The sequence below is a fragment of the Jaculus jaculus genome, chromosome 7, assembly GCF_020740685.1.
Source record: "Jaculus jaculus isolate mJacJac1 chromosome 7, mJacJac1.mat.Y.cur, whole genome shotgun sequence".
In the NCBI taxonomy this organism is placed as follows: Eukaryota; Metazoa; Chordata; class Mammalia; order Rodentia; family Dipodidae; genus Jaculus; species Jaculus jaculus.
The window spans coordinates 86,814,223-86,835,588 of record NC_059108.1 but is presented as its reverse complement, the minus strand read 5'-3'; the positions used below and the strand labels follow the sequence as shown (position 1 = coordinate 86,835,588).

General features: G+C 37.1%; 1 protein-coding gene across 8 annotated transcripts in view; it reads left to right on the top strand.

Moving 5' to 3' along the window:
• Ralgapa1 (Ral GTPase activating protein catalytic subunit alpha 1) overlaps window positions 1–21,366 on the top strand; it is a 271,828-nt gene that overhangs the window by 162,899 nt on the left and 87,563 nt on the right. For all 8 annotated transcript variants that reach the window (XM_045155394.1, XM_045155393.1, XM_045155389.1 and 5 more), the window contains 4 exons: window positions 1,273–1,383; window positions 5,901–5,969; window positions 11,893–12,027; window positions 12,541–12,724. In XM_045155394.1, coding sequence (XP_045011329.1) covers window positions 1,273–1,383; window positions 5,901–5,969; window positions 11,893–12,027; window positions 12,541–12,724 — 499 coding nt within the window. The remainder of the gene's footprint in view (window positions 1–1,272; window positions 1,384–5,900; window positions 5,970–11,892; window positions 12,028–12,540; window positions 12,725–21,366) is intronic.

Below are 21,366 nucleotides of genomic sequence, written 5' to 3'. Positions count from 1 at the left end.
AGCAAATCTCTCTGGACTGAGGCTTCAAGGTTTTAGGGTACATGCCCAGTAATTAATTAATTAATTTATTTATTTATTTATTTATTGGTTTTTCACAGTAGGGTCTCACTGTGGCCTAGGCTTACTTGGAATTCACTATGGAGTCTCAGGGTGGCCTCAAACTCGCGGCAATCCTCCTACCTCTGTTTCCAAGTGCTGGGATTAAAGGTGTGCCCCACCATGCCTGGCTTATTTTCATTTGATGTTTTTGATGTTTGCTATCCCTACTGGGGTAAGATGGAATCTCATAGTTGCTTTAATTTGCATTTCCCTGATGATTAGGGATGATGAACATTTTCTTAAGTGTGTGTTTGCCATTTTTATTTCTTCCTCTGTGAACTGCCTGTCCAGCTCTTTGCCCCAGTTTGTGAGTGGGTTGTTAGACTTTTTATTATTTAAGTTTTTGAGTTCTTTGTAGAGTCTAGAGATCAGGCCTCTGTCAGTTAGATAATTAGCAAATATTTTCTCCCATTCTGTGGGCTTTTCTTATTATATGCTTGTCTATAAAGAAAGTCTTCAGCTTCATGTGATCCCATTGGTTGAGTGACTGTTTAAGATCGTGTGCTACTGGGGTTTTGTTCAGGAAGTCTTGAGAGTTTTAATCACACTGACTGTCAGGGTTAAGTTTAATTTGGAAAGCCTAGTGTGTTAGCACATGCCTTTAATCCCAGTACTCTGGAGGCTGAGGTAGGAGGATCTCTGTGAGTTCAAGGCCAGCCTGGTCTAGTGTTAAGACCTGCTTCAAAAAAAAAAAAAAAAAGTGGGGCTGGAGAAATGGTTTAGTGGTTAAGTGCTTGTCTGTGAAGCCTATGGATCCTGGTTCAAGGCTCAGTTCCCCAGTATTCATGTAAACCAGATGCACAAGGCGGCGCGTGTGTCTGAAGTTCATTTGCAGTGGCTGGAGGCCCTGGTGTGCCCATTCCCTCTATCTCTCTCTCTCTGCCTCATTTTCTCTGTTTAATTTGGGAGTGTGAAGAACAGATTGGGATGGTGAAAATATAGCAACAGCAATAGGTTAGAGACCTTTGCAAAAATCTGTGAAGGAGAATATGCAGTAAAAATGTAATAAGGACCCATCTTTACAAATAGAAGTAAAATTATATATCTCTTTAAAATGTGTTGTGATATTTTATATCTAGTTATCTCTTATACCTCAATAAACATTTATGTCAAAAGATATGAAATTTCAGAATTGTCAGACTAATATAGTGATTTTTGTTGTTGTTGTTACAGTTTACTAATAAAACAGTGGCCCATGTAGCTTGTAACATGCTTCACATGCTGGTTCATTATGTACCTAGACTTCAGATTTACCAGCCTGATTCTCCCTTGAAAATTATTCAGGTAAGTAAATTTGTACTTTTTTTTATTATAATCTTGTAAAAACTTCGGAGGTTTGCATACCTTGAAATGTAAAATTATTTAATAGCTATTCACCATTTTTTGAAGAAAATAATGACTACCCATCTTGCTTTTTTGTGATTTCAAGATTTCCAACAGTTCCTTTATATGTTATATTAGAAATTTGCTTTCTTACTTTGAGACAAAGTAAAACAAATCATTGAGATAATTTATTAGTTGTGGAGCTGGGGAAATAGCTCAGTGGGTAAAGTGCTTACCTTGCATGCATGAAGGCCTGAGATTGATTCCCATAGCCCATGTAAAAATGCTGAGCATTCTGATATGAATTTGTAATATCAGCTGTGGCAAAGCAGAGACAGGTAGATCTCTGGGACTCACAGGCTAGCCAGTCTATCTTAATTGGCAAGTTCCAGGTTAGTTAAAGACCTTGTCTCACAAAAAAATGTATGGCATTCCTGAGAATTTACACCTAATGTTGTCCTCTGGCCTCTGCATGCATGTGAAAACAAATGTATGTGTACCTGTACACACAAACACACATCTGCACTTATACGTATAAAATAATAATTTGGGGGCTGGAGAGGTGGTTTAGCAGTTAAGACGCTTGCCTACAAAGCCAGAGGACCTCTGTTCGTTTCCCCAGTACCCACATAAGCTAGATACACAAGATGGCGCACGCATCTCGAGTTCATTTGTAGTGGCTGGAAGCCCTGGCTCGCCCATTCTCTCCCTCTGTCACTCTTCCCCTTTCCCTCTTTCAAATAAATAATGAAATGCTAAAATAATAATGTGTTAACTTGAACATTATATGCTACATATAAATTATTAATTCCATTATCTATAAATCAACTTGCTGCTTCATTTTCTCTTAGGTGAGTAAAAATGCCATCTTTCCAATTTACCAGAATCATAGCATTAATCTTTTTCTTTCCTTTTTAGCCAATCATTTATGAAGCTTTAATTTTTTTCCATTCTACTTCAGTATCTCCTATACTTCCTACAACACTTAACATGTTTTGTTCGTATGTTGTTTCTCTTTTGAGGTATTATAATAGCCTTCTTCTGGCTTGTATTCTCTTTCCCTTTAAGATATTCACATTCATGCATTCATGACTAAGGAGATTGCTCAGCAGGTGAAGAGCATTTGCCACATAAGCATGAGGGCCTGAGAGAACTTGATTTGCCCTCAATTTGATCCCTAGTCACACTCACATAAACAGCTAGGTATGACCATGCATGCCTGTAATCCCAGTCCTATGGGGTCTTTTGCCTAGTTTTAAATATTTCCACATATTTTTTTCTTTTAAAAAAAAAATCTATTGAGCTGTTTTACTTCTTATGTCAGATATATTTATTTAGAAGAAACTTTCTACTTAATGCATTGAAACAATTTCTAAAAATATGACAGTATATAAGTACAAAAAAAATAGGTACCAGCTGGGCCTGGTGGCGCATGCCTTTAATATCAGCACTCGGGAGGCAAAGGGGATTGCTGAGAGTTCAATGCCACCCTGAGACTACAGAGTGAATTCCAGGTCAGCCTGGGCTAGAGTGAGACCCTACCTCAAAAACCAAAAAAAAAAAAACAAAAAAAAAAAAAAACCCAACAACAAAAATTAAAAAATAAAAATAAAAAGATACCAGTAGGCTGGGAATATAGCTTAGTGGTAGCATGCATGAGGCCCTGGGTTTAGTTGCCAGCACCACCAAAAAAATTCTAAAATATGTGTGTGTGTATGTATTTTTTTTTACATTCTTTTAAACATGCACACACACAAATTGGATAGAACATGTGTGATGATATATGTCTGCAATCCCAACTACTTAGGAGGCTGAGGAATGAGGATTACAAATTCTAGTACATCCTAGACTTTATAGCAAGACCTTGTCTTAAAATAAAATTAAAAATAAAAAAGATCCAGGCATGGTAGCTCACACCTTTAATCCTAGCACTCAGGAAGCTGAGGTAGGAAGATCGCCATGAGTTCAAGGCCCTCCTGGACCACAGAGTAAGTTCCCCATCAGCCTGTGCTAGAGTGAACACTGCTTCAGTGTTTACCCACCCTCTTCTCACACACACACACACACACACACACACACACACGTGCACATGCACACACACACATACCTATGAACAAAATTGTCTCAAATTTTAGTTGCTGAAGGAGCAAATGCATCATTATCAGTTCAGTGCTACAGAAGTCAAACCATTCACACACTGTAACTTGTCCCTAAAGAACAAAAACCTCACACATGTAAAATATCCTATTTTAATAAGGACACAAAAATATTAATGCAACATATGGTAAGGAAAGCCAACATAAAAGAAGGTACCAAGATTGAAAGGTGACTTCACCAATTAAAGCATTTAAGTCAGGACTGAAGAAATGGCTCAGGAGTTCAAGTTACTTGCTTGCAAAACCTGATAGCTTTGGTTTGATTCCCCAGTATAAGTGGCACATGTTGTCTGAAATTTGTTTGTCGTGGCAAGAAGCCCTGGTATGCCCATATTCACTCATTCTCTCTCAAATAAATATTTTTTTAAAAAGCATTTAAATATACTGCTTTGGGGGAGCAAGTCGGAGTAGTGGAGAGGAAGTGGTCAAAGTACATTACATCTATTAAAATGTCACTATGAAGCCCATTATTTTGTAAAATGAATATATACTAATAAAAATTTTCAATTAAAAAATTAAACACTGTTTAAAATGCAAAAAAAAAAAAAACATAAAGAAGGGTTGGAGTTATATTGGGATGGTAGAGTACTTACCTAGTATTTGCAAGGACCTGGGTTCAATTCTCAATATTAAAAAAAAAAAACCTGAATAAAACTAGATGTACCATCAAGCACCTGTAATCCCAACTACTCAGGAGGCTGAGGCAGGAAGTCCACTTTGACTCAAGAGTTTGAAGTTAATATGGAAAACATAGGAAGGCCCCATCTAAAAAAATATATTCAATAAAATCAAGAAATTTTCAGGATAGATATTACTGTATATTCATATTTTGCATTAATATGTTTTATTTCATAGTCTGCCAAATTTCTTCATTGAATATTTAATATATATGTTACTTGAAAAACTATATCTTGTTTCACAAAGTATGTATTTTTTATACACATCGAGTATCCCTTATCTGAAGTAACTGGGACGAGAAGTATTTTAGATTTTAGAGTTAAAAAAATATATTTTCAGGGCTGGAGAGATGGCTTAGCAGTTAAGCACTTGCCTGTGAAGTCCAAGGACTCCTGTTAGAGGCTCAATTCCCCAGGACCCACATTAGCCAGATGCACAAGGGGGCGCATGCATCTGGAGTTCGTTTGCAGTGGCTAGAGGCCCTGGTGCACCCATTTTTTTCCCTCTCTCTCCCTCTCTCTGCCTCTTTCTCTCTCTGACACTCTCAAATAAATAAATAAAAATAAACAAAAATTTAAAAGATATATTTTCAGCTGGGCATGGTGGCGCATGCCTTTAATCCCATCATTTGGGAGGCAGGGGTAGGAGGATCACTGTGAGTTCAAGGACATTCTGAGACTACATAGTAAATTTCAGGTCAGCCTGGGCTAGAGTGAAAAACAAAACAAAACAAAAAAAAACTACTCTATTAGTCAAAACTCCATAACCCAAAAATTTGAAATGTTCTAAAATCTGTAACTTTTTTTTTCTTGTCTTCTTGAGGTAGTGTCTTGCTCTAGCCCAGGGTGGCCTTGAACTCACAATGATCCTCCTACCCCTGTTTCCCAAGTGCTGGCATTAAAGGCATGCACCACCACACCCATAAATTCCACAACTTACTTAAGCACTCCAAAAATACAACATTTTGCAGCATTTCAGATTTTTCGTTTAGGGATATTCAACCTAAATCTGTAGGAAGATCTGGAAAGGCCTCAGAATTTATATCTGGTAGTATGATCATGGTGAGTTTTATAAATCTTGTGCATCTGTCCTCTGATTTTTCACTAATGAACATAGTCATCTTTGGTACATATTGTTCCTTTTTGATTAAATAAATTTAAAGGAAATTATCATTATCAACATAAGAATTTGGATTTTTTAGAATATTTTTATTTATTTATTTGAGAGAGAGAGACAGAAATGGCAGATGGAGAGAGACAGAGAATGGGGTACTCCAGGGCCTCCAGCCACTGCAAATGAGCTCCAGATGCATGTACTCACTTATGCATCTGGCTTATGTGGGTTCTGGGGAGCTGAAACTGGGTCCTTTGGCTTTGCAAGCAAGCGCCTTAACCACTAAGCCATCTCTCCATCCCCAGAATTTTGATTTTTATAACTAAAGCTTGTAAATTATTGGTAGTTAAGTGTACTTGATAAGCTTAACTATCACATTAAAATAACTGTTTGAGTTAGGTAGTTTAGGTTAAATTTGTAATAATAGATTTTTAAAACTCATTTTATTGTTTTTATAACAAGTTTTAGGATCTACCATGACTTTAATATATTTTTGAATTTACTTGTGTGTTTGCTTGTTTTTGCCTACAGATCCTGATAGCCACTATCACCCACCTTTTGCCAAGTACAGAAGCTTCATCATATGAAATGGACAAGAGGGTAATTTTGATTTGACATTTAACATATGATTATTTAGAACACTTATATCTTAAGATTTTTAAAAATATGTGTTTACATGATAAAAATTCATATTAGATTCAAAATCAACTATAGTGTGAAGTATATCTTTCCATCACTTAAGTATAACTAAAAATATTTTAGTTTAGATTTCATGGCTGTTTGATAATGTTTGAATCTCAGCAACCATTTGTCCTTGTACTTACTTTCCTATATCCTGGCAGATTATGGTGTTCCTCAAGATTATTGATTCTGACAAACTCATCACCTCTCAAGGGAGTCGCTTGTTTTCATATCATGATTAATAGTGGAAAGTAAGCAGAGTACTTAGAATATATACAGAATTACTCCTTTGAAGAGGACATTTCTTCTGTCTACCAAAAAGTTTAGCTGGGTAGCATTTATCTTTATAAATTCATTAAGAGAGCCCTTTAATTATTTCAGATGTTGGATTTATTAGTTCTAGGGTTTCTTTTTGGCTTCTTTAAATATATATAATTATTTTAAAGCCTGTCTGCTAAATCCAGTGTTTTTCTTCTTTACTGCAAATTCCATTTTTATTTGTTCATATGTCTGTTGATTTTGTTATTGTGTAGCAGTCATTTAACATGACATATGGAAGGAGATTAAATCTAAATGTTGCTTATCCATTATGATAGCTTCAAACTATGTGCAGCTTAAAATTGAAATAAAATTTCACATTAAAATAAAGTAAAAATTTAATTCTGGCCAGACTTAGTGGCATATACCCATAATTCTAGAAGTGGAAGCTAGAAGATCAAGAATTCAAGGTTACTCTTGGATCCATAAAGAGTTTGACACAACTTGGGCTACATGAGACCCTGTCTCTCTCTCTCTCTCTTTCTCTGTCTCTCTCTCTCTCACACACACATAATAGTTTTGCATTTGTGCATTATTTTATATGTTTTGATTTGAGATAAGGTCTTACTGTGTAGCCCATGCTAGCCTGAAACTTAATGTAGTTCAAACTGGCCTTTAACTTGTAATATCCTCCTGCCTTTACCTCATTTTGCTAGGATTATAGGAGTGAGTCACTGTGCTAAACTGCATTTGTACATTTCAGGTGCTCAATGTCTATGTGGACAAATAGAGACATTTCTATCTTGAGCACACCCAATTCTCTTAGACAAGGCTGTTCTAGGTTCTGGTAATTTCCTCAGAAAATTCTGTTTCTTTTCCTGTGGCATCTCAATCTTAACCTTCTATTTTCTAGGTTTCAGTACTCATGCAACTCTCCATCCTGTACTGAAATCTTCAGTAAGCTGGATGTATGCTTATGTTGTGCCTGTGAATTTACAGAAGCTTGAAAGTATAGTTATGCTTCTGTACCTGCTTCTAGTTATTTTCTCCTGTGACCTACAAATAGTTGTTATTTTTTCACATGATATTTTTGCCTTTCAAATCATTGCTTTCATGAATTTACCTCAGAATTTTTCATTCTTTCTTTTCTTGACAGATGCGTAGTTCTTGGTAAATACATTGTTCTTTATCTTTAAAATAGACATACACAAGTTGAGACTTCCTTATTTGAAGTGTTTAGTACCATAAATGTTTTGGATTTCATATTTTTTAGAATATTTTCATATACATCATTAAATATCTTGGGCCTCAAATCTAAAACAAGAAATTCATTTATATTTCCTATACTTCTTATACACATAGCTTTTTTTTTTTTTTTTTTTAGTGCATGTACATTTGAACCACATCCTGTCACAGTGATCAGGTGTTGAATTTTTTCACTTAATGGCATCATTCATATTCACAAAGCTTTGATTTTTTTACTGTAGATTTTTGGTTGAGGAATACCTATGCTTTATTTTTAGCTAAGAGTACTTTATTTTAGTTTCTTGGGCTATTATATAGAATTCCAAATCCAGTTTGTGAACAACTTCTGAATAACTAACTAATCTGCTGCCTTTGTCCTCTACAGTTCTTGCTATTATGAAAGATCTATTCTACCAAGGCCACCCCCTCACTTAATTCACTCACTAAGCATTTATTGATCCCAAAATATGCATGTGGTATTATGCTGGAGCTAGCTAAACAGAGATAAATACGAGAGCTCTGTACTCTCATGAAATTTAAAGATTAGAGGGACAAGTGAGGTAATGTAGTAAGTTTTTAATATGAAAAAGATTATGTAACATGAGAGAATAAAGAAGAAAGTATTTAGCTGTTAAAGGAGAAGAGGCCTGTTAAAGGAAAACTTCCTTGAAGATGTTTCTATAAAGAGGGAAGAGCTTAAGTCATAGTTAGTTCAAATACAAGGAATAGCGGATGTGCAATCACAGAGATGAAAAGTAGAACGATGTGAATACCAGTCAGGCTTCTCTAGAGGAACAGAACCAATAGAATGAATATATATTACAAATCAGATTCATTAGTTTAGCTTACATGATACAAGCTGGGTAGTCCGATAATGGCTACATGATGGAGAAGTTTGAGAGCCCTGTAGCTTTAGTGCACAGGGCTGGATGCCTCAGCAGTGCCAATCTGGAGCTGCTGGTCTTGAATCCAGTGGAAAACCCAAGAAGCTGACTTCTCATGTCAACAAAGGATGGAATCAAGAGGATAGATGAGGTCTGGAGAGATGGTTTAGAGGTTAAGCGCTTGCTTATGAAGCCTAAGGACCCCAGTTTGAGGCTCGATTCTCCAGGACACACATTAGCCAGATGCACAAGGGGGCGCACGCATCTGGAGTTCATTTGCAATGGCTAGAAGCCTTGGTGTGCCCATTCTCTCTCTCCCTCTCGCTCTGTCTGTCACTCTCAAATAAATAAAAATAAAATTTTTTTAAAAAAAGGATAGATGAACTCTCCAGCAAGGAGCAAGGGCATCCAGGGAAAAAGAGCCACTTTTTCTTGAAAACTTACATACAGGCTGCCACTAGAGAGGCTGCCCACCCTGGGAGAAGGGCTCCTTCTTCAGTTAATCCTTGGAAATGCTGTCACAGACCAGCCCAAGTGGCATGTCTCTTCATTTTTCATGCAAACAACTTGACGAGAGAGATTAACTGTTTTGAAGAAATACTAACCAGTTCCATGTTAAAGATTGTAAAGTGTTCAGTTGAGAATTGGAAAACAAGAAATTTCAGAGGTAGCAAAGGGCAGCTTTTCAAAGGTCTTAGACACAATGCTAAGAATCTTGGACTTGCATGAAAGTCATTCTTTGAAAGTGTTTTTTTGTTTGTTTGTTTGGTTGGTTTTTTTGTTTGTTTGTTTGTTTTGAGGTAGGGTCTCACTCTGGCCCAGACTGACTTGGAATTCACTATGGAATCTCAGGGTAGCCTTGAACTCACGGCAATCCTCCTACCTCTGCCTCCCAAGTGCTGGGATTAAAGGCGTGTGCCACCATGCCCAGCTGAAAGTTTTTTTTTGTTTTTGGTTTTTTTTTTTTTTTTTTTTTTTGAAGGATTTTAATGCGCAGTGCAATAGGATGTGTTTCGTGGAAAGGCACTTCAGACAATATGAGCATTGGCTTAAATGGAATAATATAATTGTTAAAATTGCCATATAGTAGTTGGTGTTCTGAACCAAGACTAAAGGAATAGAGAATGGATATTCAGAAAGTGAAATTCATAGTTAAGAAGAAAGTTAGGAACAAGAGCTGAATTGTCAGAGGAAAATGAGTTTCTGTTTCTTTGGGAAGTAAAATTAGAAAGTTTGAGGCCTGGAATAAAATTGTTGGCATTGTCAGCACATGCATAGAACTAAACTTGTGGCAATGCAGGAGGTCACTGAAGGAGAAACAACTGAGTAAAAAGATCTTACAGAGTATAGCACAGTGAAGAATAATGAGGTGAGGATGGCAGACTGCCTGAGAGGACTTGTAAGGGGGCAGGAAAACCAGATTTAGGAGAGACATACAGATGAGCAAATTAGTCAACAAATGCTTTTCTGGTCTTAAAATTTATCACTCATTCCTATGCAGATCAGTAATGAATAACAGCAGATTTGAACTCATACAAGTATTGCCATCATATAGTTACTTGCTTGAGAAAATGACACACTACTTAATTTACCTTTTAGAACCGAAATATTAACATTGAATCATCATTAATAATCATTAACAGTGAATCATCTTCCAGCACAGTTTAGTCTATCTTTCCTAGCCAGTAGCAGATTTCTTAATGCTTTTCTAACACACTTTTTTAATCTGGGTGATATGTTTAGAATATCTGGCTTACCATTCTGTAGGATCAACATCATAATATTATCCGGACTCAGTGGCTTTACCCCACTGATTTGCATCCTGTTCATTCAAGATTATCTTGTTGGAACCTTATACACTTACACAGATATGTATGTTGAAATGTCTTTATTATTTTATTTATTTAGAAACTTAATATTTTCAAATAAGCCACAGTATAGAGGTATTTTCAAAGATGGCATCCAAATGCTTATAGGGCAAACATATAGGTTCTTACATCTTTCCTTAGCAGCAGATTTTTTTAAGAATATGAGTAAACTTTCATAGGCAAGGAGTTTGGGATCTCTGAAGAAAATTGTCATCATTGGAGTATAAATACAATAAAAAGATTTTTGAAAAGTATGTAGCTCAGCAATAGAGTGCTTTCCTAACATGCATGAGGCCCTATGTTAGATCCCTATACTGCCAGTAAAACAAAAAACAAAACAAACAAAAGATCATCCACATGGTGATTTTTTTTCTTAATAGTCCAACATATTATTCTTCATATGCATTATTGCAGCTTCAAAAAAACTTCATGATTTTGTAGATCATGAATTCCCTCCTAACAGAATTAAGATATGAGTTATCACCCAAGTTCATAGACTAAATTCAGGCTGCAAAATGGAATCTACCATTAGCAGATAAATGAAGCCCATGTATGTTCTTTCTGTTGTCATCAGTTCAGAACTTTTATTTAAATTCTAAATTATAACATAATCTCAGGGGTTTTTTTTAATTTGGGGGGGATTTGTTTTATTTTGTGGTGCTCAGGATTGACCATAGCCTCATGAAAGGTAGACAGGCACCCTACCATATAACGTCAGGTTGTAAACAGGTTACAAGAATGGTAGAAGGAAGTCTTTATCCCTCTGGAGTATTTGATTGGAAGGGACAACTTAGTAGTTCATTATGTTTTCCCTGAAGTCAAACAGTTCCTTTATATAACCAAAGTATGGTTTTCAACATTTAGAAATTAACATTGCAACATTATGTAACCTAATCTCTAAATCTGATTTAGATTTCACTAGTTGTCTCAGTAATGTCCTCTATTACAAAAGAAAACCTAGTCATGTTCCATTCAGTCAAATCTTTTTTAGCTTTCTGCCATCTGGCACAGTTCCTTAATCTTTAGGTGTTTCTTTTTTTTTTTAAACCTCTTTTTACTAATTGTTATTATTTTCTTTATGATTCATATAGCTACTTAAATCAGAATACTTACAACTTCTTTAAGAAGTGTGTTAGCTACTTATTGCTGTGACAAAATATCTGACAACTTAAGGAAGGAGAGTTTATTGTGACTCACACTTTGAGCATTTAGTCTTTCATGGTGGGGAAGGTTCAGGGACAAGGGCTTGAAGCTACTGCTCACACTACATCCTCTTTGAGGAATGCTTGGTTCAATTCCAACTTTTTATTCACTGTGGGATGCCAGCACATGGAATGGTGCCCATTGTTTGCTTTGAAGGCCCCATCTCAGATAACCTGATCTAGAAGCTCCCTTGCAAACATGTCCAGAACTTTGTCTCCTAGGTGATTCTAGAGCCTGCCAAGTTGACAATCAGTATTAACCATCATATAGGTACATAGCAAGTTCAAGGCCAGTCTGGGCTACATGAGACCTTGTCTAAAAGCAAAAAGGCCTTTATCTTAGGAGTTTACAATGATAATGATTTTGTTGTTGATGATGTTACAGTTGGTAGTATCACTACTTCTTTGCCTTCTGGACTGGATCATGGCCTTACCTCTAAAGACATTACTCCAGTCAGTCCATGCCTCAGGAGCAGAAAATGAGAAGACAGAAAAATCTGTTCTCAATTGCATTTATAAGGTAATTGTCCTTGTTTGTTTTAATACTTACTTGGTAACCAAAGGTTTTTCAGACTTCAAAAATAATGGTTAAGGAACTTGCCTGCAAACTCTAAGGATCCTGGTTCGATTCCCCAGTACCCACATAAGACCAGATGCACAAGGTGGCGCATGTGTCTGGAGTTCATTCGTGGCAGTGGCTAAAGGCCCTGGTGCATCCATTCTTTCTTTCTATCTGCCTCTTTCTCTCAAAATAAATAAATATCTTTAAAATATATAACATTTCTGAATGTAACATTTCCATTATTTTAGAGCTAGTTTCTAAAAATACAGACTTACTTTGTAGTACTTATGCACTAAGCCATGTCCTCAGCCCCCTGCTCATTTTTTAAGAGATACTAAATTTTACCTTGACCAAAGAGCTACATTTTAAAGTACTTAATTTTTCCAAGCTCATTTGTTACCAGTAACTTTGTTTTCCTTATACCTTTGTTTATTTTAGATTTAAAAAATGTGGTGTTTTCTTTTCCCTTAGGTATTACATGGGTGTGTATATGGAGCTCAGTGTTTTAGCAATCCGAAGTATTTTCCAATAAGCCTCTCTGATTTGGCATCTGTAGACTATGATCCTTTTATGCATTTGGAAAGTCTGAAAGAACCTGAACCTCTACACTCACCAGACTCAGAACGATCTTCTAAACTCCAGCCAGTAACAGAAGGTAACATGAGATCAAGTCAAGGCAATATTATTGCTTGAGTTCTTACAAAGTATGATTGGAGGTTATGGGTGGGAATCATGGAAGAGAATAGTTTTATCTATGTAGTTTTATACCCAAACCATGTATATTCTAGTACAAGTTAATTTTAAGTTTAAAAAATAACTTCTTATTTATAAGGATGACTATTTGTGATAATTCCCTTTATACTTCTGGCTGTTGCAGTATTTTTTTTTATTTTAGATTCCATATGATTTGTGTAGAGTAAGAGAACTTTGAAGTCTAATAGACTTGATATTGAATTTTGTCTCCTGCTTAGTTATTGAATGTCTCTGCCTATTTATGAGATACAGATAATATTAGTTTCATCATGGGATTATTTTGTTCACTAAGCAAGATTATATCTGTAAAGCCCTTTGCATAGTCTGTGGTTCATAGTGAATTCAGTATTCATAGTGAATTCAGTATTCAGTAACAAGTTTTTTAAACCAGATTGTTTCTATTTCATAGTTTACTGTCTGATAAAAGAAAGCTATAAAGATGACCTTATGAGTATAAAAAGGGAAGATACATAATAAAATGAGTATTAATAACACTCCAGGCTGGCCTGGAATTTACTATGTAGTCTCAGGGTAGCCTTGAACTCACAGGGATCCTCTCCTACCTCTGCCTCCTGAGTGCTGGGATTAAAGGCATGCGCCACCACGCCAGGCACTTTTGATATTTCACAGGATTCAGATCTTTCTTTTTAAAAAATTATTTATTTACTTATTTGAGAGAGAGAGTCAGAGAGAGAGAATGGACACACTGGGGCCTCCAACCATTGCAAACAAACTCCAGATGTATGCGCCACCTTGTGCATCTGGTTTATGTGGGTCCTGGGGAATCAAACCTGGGTCCTTTGGCTTTGCAGGCAAATGCCTTAACCGCCAAGCCATTCCTCCAGCCCAGGATTCAGATGTTTCTATCAATCATTTCTTTTCTTTTCTTTTGGCTGCGTGTGCATGTGTGTTGTACGGTGAATGTGTGTGTGTTATATGCAGTATTTGTGCCCTTGCAGCACCCATGTTCTTGTCTACAGCAACTGGAGCTGAACCTCCAGTGTCCTCTGCTATGTCCTTATTTGAACCTGTAGCTTGTCATTACCTCCTGTACCCCCCTCTCCTCTTGAGCTGGCATTTCCCAGCTCTTTGCTCCCTACAGGACTGTGATTACAGGTGCATGTGGCCACATCAGCCTGTTTATGTGGGTTCTGGAGATTAGAACTTAGGTGATCTTAGGCCCTCTCAGGCCTTTATGCTTATACCAGAAACACACTTCACCACAAAGCCCTCACTCCAGTCCTAAATTATTTTTTTTTTTTGATACATCTATGGCTGACCTTTATAGGAAGAGTTTATCACTGGTGTATTAAGTTCTTTGGGACAATGAGCCCAGAAGCAGAGTGATCAAGCATGAGGCTGTTGCAGTATGCCAAACAGGAACAGCCAATGTCTTAATGTAAATTTTTTATTTAATTGCTAAAGAATAGTAGTAGCAATAATAAGGAAAGGTGGATTTGAGAAATATTTAGGATGAAATTCAAAAGATTTTTATGATGGATTAGGAAAAAGGAGGGATTTAGAGTAAGTTTCTAACTGGTTAGATTCTGACCTGTGCTAGTTTAAATTTTTTTCAACCTAGAGCAAGAAAATGAGAGAAAGTACAAATTTTGAGGGAAAATAGAAAAGACAGTGGGGTAAGTGGTTTAGGTTAATGTGTCATCTGTATATTTGTGTAAGGATATCTAGTGGATGATTACAAAGTAATTGCATATACAGATTTAAATCTTAGCAAAGTGATCTCATATGTGGGTTCTGAGAAGAAAATGTTGCAAAAGAAGGAAGGAAAACTAATAGAGAACCCAAGAAAGATGAAAGCTTTAAAAAAGAAAACAAAGGGTCTGGAGAGATCTCTCTGGTTAAAATGCTTGCTTGCAAGGCCTGAAGGTGTGTGCACATAAGCCAAATGCACAGAGTGGCACATACATCTGGAATTTATTTGCAGTGGCAGGTGCCCCTTGGTATGCCAATTTCTTCTCTCCCTCTCTCTCTCCCCCCACCCAAAATATATATATATGACAAAATGGCTGACCAGCAGTTTTGAATATGATGTCAATTGCAAAAGGACTGTGTCTTTATTTTCAGCAGAAAAGTATTTGGCAGAAGTCAATGTGTCTGGGTTGCAGCAGAAGATAAGGAAGTAGAGCCATTCCATGGAATGGATGTATATATTGTATACAGGATTAAGCACAAGGCCTTGTACTTATGAGGCAAGTGCTCTACCACTGAGCTTCACCCCTAGCCTGGAAGTACTGCCTTTAAAGAAGCTTAACTATCTAAATTTTACTTTAAATAAATGTATTTGATTTTAAACTATTTTTTAAAAATTATTATTATTTACTTGCAAGCAGAAAGAGGTAGACAGAAGAGAAACAGGCAAAGAAAGAAAGTGAAAAAGAATGAGTGGACATACCAAGACCACAAGCTGTCACAAACGAACTCCAGGTGTATGCACCACTTTTTGCATCTGGCTTTACATAGGTACTGGGGAATTAAACCCAGGCTGTCAGGCTTTGCAGGCAAGGGCCTTAATGGCTGAGCAATCTCTCCAACCCCATAACTTTTTAAAATTAATTTTAGTCTTTTTAAAAATTTTAGTTATTTATTTGAGAGAGAGAAAAAGAAGCAGAGAGAGAGAGAGAGAGAATGGGCACGCCAGGGCCTCCAGCCACTGCAGATGAACTCCAGCTTCATGTGCCATCTTGTGCATCTGGCTTACATGGGTACTGGGGAATTGAGCCTGGGTCCGTATGCTTCAAAGGCAAGTGTCTTAACCACTAAACCATCTCTCTAGCCTACCATGACTGTTTTTAAAAGTAGGTCAGCTAAAGGTTAATTCAGGTTTAAGGCAATTTAAGAATGGGGTTAAACTTATTTGTAAACTGAGAAGAAAATAAGAGGGCAGAGTATTTATAAGAGAGGGAAATAGGGGGCTGGAGAGATGTCTGAGCATTTGAGGTGCATGGCTGCGAAGCCTAAGGACCCAGGTTCAATTCTCCAGGTACTACATAAGCCACATACACATGGCAGTGCATGTGTTGAGTTCATTTGCAGTGGCTAGAGGCCCTGGCATGCCCTTTCTCTCTTTCTCTTTCTCTTTCTCTCTCTCTCTCTCTAATACATAAAAATAAATCTTAAAAAAATTAAAACTAATAAAAAAGAGAGGGAAATACTTGAGGGGATAGGCTGGAAAGTATTAGTGCTAGGATTGGTCTTTCATTTGGAACTAAAAAGGAGAGGAAAACAGAAATAAGTCAAGGGTGTTGGTTGCCAGGAGTTATTGAGGGCCCAAGGAAAATGGTAACTTCCAAAAAGTTTTGGTTACGTAAGACCCAGCTATACCACTTCTGGATTTATTTCCAAAGGACTCTAGACCTTATGACATAGAGACTTGCACACCCATGCTCATTGCTGCTTTATTCACAATAGCTAGGAAATGGAATTAGCCTAAATGCCCATCAGCTGATGATGGGATGCTATATACAATGGAATTTTATTTAGCTATAAGGAAAAAATGAAATTAAGAATTTTGCAAAAAAAAGAAAGGTGGGCTGGAGAGATGGCTTAGCAGTTAAACGCTTGCCTATGAAGCCTAATGACCCTGGTTCAAGGCTCCATTCCCCAGGACCCACGTTAGCCAGATGCACAAGGGGGTGCATGCATCTGGAGTTCGTTTGCAGTGGCTGGAGGCCCTGGCACGCCCATTCTCTCTCTCTATTTGCCTCTTTCTGGCTGCCACTCTCAAATAAATAGACAAACAAACAACAACAACAAAACGAAAATGAATGGGACTTGAAAATATTGTGCTAAGTATCCCAGGCCCAGAAGGACAAAAGTTACATGTTCTTTTTCATTTACAGATCCTAACATTTAGTGTATAGATGTATAACATATGTATATGCATCGTATAACATTGTATGTATATAGGTAAATAAAGTGATGTGAGAATGAGTATAAGCTATGCATCAAGATAGAAGACCACTGGAGGGGAACAAGAGGTAATGAGAAAGTTGGTGGAGAGCAAAGAAGGCTGTGGTGAGAGGGAGGGATAGAGAAAAGAGAGGAGAAACAAACCAACATTTGTTTGAAAAATACCATAATGACAATGATGTGTATCCTGAAACACAGTAAAAATACATTTTAAAAGTTTGTGTTGTGACAAACATCAGTTAGTAAGGTAGGTGTAGCAGAAATACAGGGAGCTATGGATTTCCAAATATCAGGTTTATCTGTGAACCCAGGTTTGGTAAAGCTTGAACTGCTGCCAGGAATGACTAATAAGTTGGTAGGAAATAGAGTGATCTAGAGAGGCAGAATATATAGGTGGTTAGTAATAAGAAAGTAAAGCAGCAGTTCTGTTTCAGCCACACTGGAATACTGATACTCTAGTTCCATCCATTGAGAGGTTGAAGTTCTGCATGAGTAATACAGCCACAGTTGAGAACCATTGAGAGAATCAGTATATTAAAACACAGGTTCTTAAAATGATTTTTTAGGGGCTGGAGAGATAGCTTAGTGGTTAAGGTATTTGCCTGCCAAAGCCAAAGGATCCCGGTTCGATTCTCCAGGACCCCCTCATAAGCCAGATGCACAAGGTGGCAAGTTTGTTTGCAGTGGCTGGAGGCCCTGGCACACCCATATTCTCCCTCCCTCTCTCTCTCTCTCTCTCTCTCTCTCTCTCCTCCCCCCTCCCCCCTCTCCTTCCCTTCCTCTTTCTGTCTCTTGATTAAATAAATAAAATATATTTTTTAAAAAGTGATTTTTTAGATAGTAGAAATTCTTCAAAGACGTGTTATAAGGAACTCCAATTTATAAAGCTTTTAAGAGAGCTAGCTGCAGCAGAATGGAGTCCTAAGATCTACCATCTTCTGTCCAGACAATTTCCAGGAGCCTTCTCCAGGGACACTAGAAAACACAATTGGGAAATCCTTAGACTGGGTTGTTGTGATGAAAGAGGAGGCAATGAAAGAATAGTTGGATGTTCAAAGGTAGAATAAATAGTTCAAGTTATTACAATATCTAGGAAGTGACCAGGGTAAGAGATTGATGGCAACATCAATCCAAAGATATGAAGTGAAAAGTTAAAGAAATTTGGCTTAGACTTTGGATTAAATATAATTGAATATAAATCGATAGTACTTTGTCTGGAGCATGTTTACAAGTGAAGTAGAAATATGATTTAAATGGTTGCTGAGATCTAAAACATGTACTGGGGATTATAATGCAGCAAAAGAATTTTTAGACAGTAATTGATAGAAGTAATGTAAAATTATCACTTTAGCTTTTATATAGTAGTGTTTATTTTAACAATGTTATCTGAAAAGATTAATTGCTCTGCATTTTTAATGGTAAACAGTAGTATTTTATTTGATAGTACATTTTAAACAATATAATAAAATTGAATTTACTTATATAACATTCTTATATATTTTACATAAATTTTTCAGTACACTAAATAGAAGGAAAGATATAAATAGACAAGCTTAATATTGATATGAGATACTCTATATACTATTCTCTCAATGTGGCAAGTTGTTCCCCCTGGGCTTCTCAAAAATACTGCAGGCTAGGTAAAGGCAGGATTTTTTAGGAATAGCCATGAGCTAACAGCAGGTCTCAGGTCTGTGGGGACTACATGCTTGAGGGTATTTGATTTGTTTTATTTTGGGGTAGAGTTGTGACAATAATTACTGATCATTGTACCCTTCTCCAAGGCTTGCTGCTTCATCTTCAAGTACTATCTTGGCCACTGAATTCTAAACAGAATATCCTTAATCAGCTCAGTATTGGGTTGAAAAGTCTTATTTGAAAACTGTTGGCAGGAATAGCTGCAATTATTAAATTTACTGTAGAATAAGACAAGGTAGTGAAGTTGGCTTTTTGTCAAATGGCAGTAGTTTTATTAGCTACAAGTCACCATTTACAGAGCCGGAGTGAAAGAAGGCTCAAAGACTCATTCTGTCCTAATTATGGTTTCACCTATACATATTATACAAAGCTAATATTTAAAGCATTTTCCAAAATTAACTTCCTCTGCATGTTCTTTTACAGTGCAGTGAATTGCAGCAGCTTTTTATGCCTTGCTGCTTTTGTATGCTATAATAATCTGTAATTATGGGTTTGCTGCAAATGCTATGAGTTTGTTTAATCTGACGATCTGAAAAGACAACCCTGAATAGACTTATTTAAATAAATGCTAGCTACACAATGCCTTAGAAGCATCAATATCTTCATTTTGCATTTTCAAACAAGACTAGTTCTTTTAGAAGTTCCTTTTGGATTGCTAAGTTATAGAATTTTTTATCTTCTTTATATGTTAGTAGCTAAGTTATGTGTGTGTGTATGTTCTATAGTCTACTGCTCAAAAATAAATCTTAATCTAATTGTTGAGCTAACAAGTTAAAAGATTTTTATCTTTTCATATATAAGCATATATCCTGAATTTAGAGAAATAACTTAGGGGAAAATTATTTTTTTTTGCCCATACTTGAAATAAAAATTTATCTATTAAGTGTTTTCATTGTTAAAAATTATGAAAAATATTTTTTATAAAAGGGATGGAGAGATGGCTCAGCAGTTAAGGTGCTTGCCTATAAAGCCTAAGGACCTGAGTTTGATTTCCCAGAATAAAGATTCCCACATAAAGCCAGATGCACAAGGTGGCACATATGTCTGGAGAGTGTTTGCAGTGGCCAGAGGCCCTGGTGTGCCTAATTTTTTTTTTTTTTTACCTTTTCTCTCTCTTAAATAAATAAATTACATACACACACACACATGTGTGTGTGTGTGTTTGTGTGTGAACAAGCTAGCTTTGTGGGGTAGAAGGTTGTTGTTTCTTTGAGACAGGGTCTGACTAGGTACCCCAGGCTAGACATGAGCTCCTGATCATCTTCCCATAACCTTCCCCAGTGCTAGAGTTATATGAGTATGCCAATAATCACAGCCTCTCAGCTGTTGTAAAGTACATTCCCACTGTTTCCCCCTTTGGGAAAAAGTTATATAGGGTTGTTGCAGTCAGGTTCACATTGCTGGCAAAAATCACCTAACCAAGAGCAGCTTTAGGGGGACAAAAAAGGTTTATTTTAGTTTAGTTTACAGATTCGAGGGGAAGCTCCATTATGGCAGGGGAAAATGACAGCATGAGCAGGGGGTGGACAGCACCCCTTGGCCAACATAAAGTGAACAATGGCAACAGGAGAGGATGCCAAACACTAGCAAGGGAACACTGGCTATAACACCCATAAGCCCACCCCCAACAATACACTGCATCCAGGAGGCATTAAGTCCCAAATCTCCATCAGCTGGGAATTTAGCATTCAGAACACTTAAATTTATGGGGGACACCTGAATCAAACTAACACATTCTGCCCCAGCACTCATAAACTGATAACTATACATGATGTAAAATGCAATGCATTCAGTTCAACTTTAAAAGTCCTCATATTTCTTATCAATCCCAATGATATTCAAACATCCTCATAATCCAAGGTCTTTTAATTGAGCCATAATACCAAATATTTCCCAAAAATACCATAATGGCATAGAATAAACACACTCCAAAGATGACATTAGGCATACAAGATTTAAACAGGGCAAATATCAAACTATGTACTGCAAGTTCAACAACTCTAGTCAATAACAAGTCTCCAAATCCAATAATTCTAACCACTGACAAGTCTCTGGAATTCAAATTCCACCCCTCCAGCGAGGCTACCCAGAGTCCTGGAAAAATTCATGAATGGCCAGCTGCTCTCCTTAGCAGCCATTTTGTGATCCCAGCATCTCCATTGGGTCTCCAGTCTTCACTGCAATCCATGGTCCATCCTCATGGCTCCATCAAGTCTCCATGCAGACAAACCAGCAAACCTGCTTCACACTGCCCATACCATTTCCAAAGCAAAAGACTGTGTTGCAAATTCAGTGACCCTCTCTCTTTCCTGTATTTCTTTTACTCCATAATACCAGGTAGGGTGCCAATTTGTTAATCCAGGCGAGGGGAATAACTCAGACTTTGAAGAACAGGTCTCTTTCAGCATTCATGCCCCTTTGAAAGACTGCATTTTTTCTGTTGTCCCATTACAGGTCAGCTAGTACAATCTCAATGGTTGAAATCTCTCATAGAATTGCAACAGAACAGGCAGAGTTTCAGCCCAAAGATTTCATTTCTCTGTGCCATATCCTTCTGCTTACATCAGTCTGTTTTTATGCAAAGCAACCCTGCACAAGTTCACAGGACATGGGCACAAAAGCAAGCCTCTCACACAAACTGCTTCTAGCCCAGTCCAGGCAAAGCTCTGTCTCACCCTCACAAGCCAAACAAACCTCACAGTCCATTGTTCACCAGAATAGTCCATCAAGTTGTACTTAACAGCACTGCAAAGTGTCTCTTAGGCCAAGGTTTCAAATCCTTCCACATTCCTCTTGAAAATCCAACTCCAAAAGGCCAAAGTCACACAGGTGTCTAGCAGCAGCCCCACTCTCAGTACCAGCTTTACTTTTGCAGTCAGGTTCACATTGCTAGCAGAAATCACCTGACCAAGAGCA